General features: G+C 44.8%; 1 protein-coding gene across 1 annotated transcript; it reads left to right on the plus strand.

Annotated features, from left to right (window-relative positions):
• Positions 1-118: 118 nt before the first annotated feature.
• Positions 119-1,878, plus strand: LOC104914320 (histone-binding protein RBBP4-like; the record flags this gene model as incomplete). The annotated part of the gene is made up of 4 exons (XM_010723464.3): positions 119-273; positions 752-897; positions 1,270-1,443; positions 1,631-1,878. Coding segments are annotated over 4 exons (684 nt in total), but the record flags the coding sequence as incomplete, so codon positions are not given.
• Positions 1,879-1,900: the final 22 nt, after the last annotated feature.

Below are 1,900 nucleotides of genomic sequence, written 5' to 3' on the forward strand. Positions count from 1 at the left end.
CCGCCGAGCCGTTTGAGGACAAGCGGCTCCGTGTGGCGCTGCCGGCGGAGTGCCCGCTCAGCACCGCGCCCGTTGGGATCGTACGGCGAAGGCTGACATCCCGCATTTCTTTTGAATAACTTCAGCAGCCTTCGATGACGCAGTCGAAGAACGCGTGATCAACGAGGAGTACAAAATATGGAAAAAGAACACGCCCTTCTTGTACGACTTGGTAATGACCCATGCTCTGGAGTGGCCCAGCCTGACTGCTCAGTGGCTTCCTGATGTGACGAGGTGAGGGTGCATGCTGAATCTTCTCCTTGCTGTTGCTTTGATTTTGTCGCTTTTCTTCTTCCAGCTTCATTCTCCCTTTTGAAATGCAAAGCCCCCCTCTTTGCTAAAAGGGAACTAAATATAATTTCAGTTTAAGCACTCTCGTCCTAAGCTTCCACAACAACATTCTGCTTCCAAAGAACGTTTATGCATCTCACACCATGTAGTGGGGAGGCTGTTAAAGTCTCTTAAAGGAAGGCAAGGGAACTGGTGGAGTTATTCGGAGGAAGGTGCTGCTGTGCTGCAAGGATTTTAACTTGAGATCTTGAGATGGGAGGAGTGATTCCTCTGGAGGAAGAAAATACCGTGTCAGAGCAGGAGAACAGTGCTGACTTCTAAGGATGTTATTGGTGCTGGGAGCTGTCATCAAAGGATGCCGTATTCAGCTCAATGTTTGTGTGAACTCCAGTGTTTCTCACCTAAATTTCTTCTCTTGCAGACCTGAGGGCAAAGATTTCAGCATTCACCGGTTGGTCCTGGGGACTCATACTTCAGATGAACAAAATCATCTCGTGATAGCAAGTGTGCAGCTGCCTAATGATGATGCACAGTTTGATGCCTCACACTATGACAGTGAGAAAGGAGGTAAGGGAACAAAGATGTCAATCAGGTGGGGCTTTAACTGTTTTTCCTCCATTTCTTAATGGTCGAATCAATCTTTCTACATGGAAAAAGTTCTTGACAATCTAATCTTAGCTTTTCTTGTCAGAAGCCTGGATTACGCAATTTATATTTTGATCTTTGGGCTTCTTGGAGTTATTTGTAGACATGACATTACTTTTTCTACTATTTCATGTTGAAAGTACGTAGATTTAAACCAACATGCCATTGCTAACTAAAAGAATCCAGTCTGCATAGATAATAAATGCCTGATATTACCAGCAACTGACTGAGTCTTTGTGTCTTGATGTGTACGTGGTTAATTATTTACAACTATTAAATTCTTTTTTTTCCCAGAGTTTGGAGGCTTTGGGTCTGTTAGTGGAAAAATTGAGATTGAAATCAAGATAAATCATGAGGGAGAAGTGAACAGAGCACGTTACATGCCACAGAACCCCTGCATCATTGCTACGAAGACTCCATCCAGTGACGTCCTCGTCTTCGATTACACCAAACACCCTTCTAAACCAGGTGTCTGGAGCTTTGTCACCTTTGTGCTTCAGAGCTACAAAAGTGTCCAAGCAGCCTTTTCTTAAGGGAAGGTTGATGGGGTGCAAAAGAGGTTGAACACTTTTGTGGGTTGCATATTGTGTAACTTTAATCCATGATGTGCTGATGTGATTCCAGGCGTTGGAGTTCTTATGCTGCTTTTTTACAGACCCTTCTGGAGAGTGTAACCCGGATCTGCGTCTTCGTGGGCACCAGAAAGAAGGCTATGGGCTGTCATGGAACCCAAACCTGAGCGGGCATTTGCTTAGTGCTTCTGATGATCATGTGAGTGCTTTTAAGCATAGCTGGGGTGCCATCTGCACTTTGTGTCCCTTGACAAAGGTCAGACATGTTTTTCTGTTTGAGGGATGGAGGTGAGGGAGCGCAGGGAATTTTTGTTTAAACATAAGATGTACATTTTATTTATTCCCCCCCTCCC

The sequence above is a fragment of the Meleagris gallopavo genome, chromosome 25 (genome assembly GCF_000146605.3).
Source record: "Meleagris gallopavo isolate NT-WF06-2002-E0010 breed Aviagen turkey brand Nicholas breeding stock chromosome 25, Turkey_5.1, whole genome shotgun sequence".
Classification (NCBI taxonomy): Eukaryota; Metazoa; Chordata; class Aves; order Galliformes; family Phasianidae; genus Meleagris; species Meleagris gallopavo.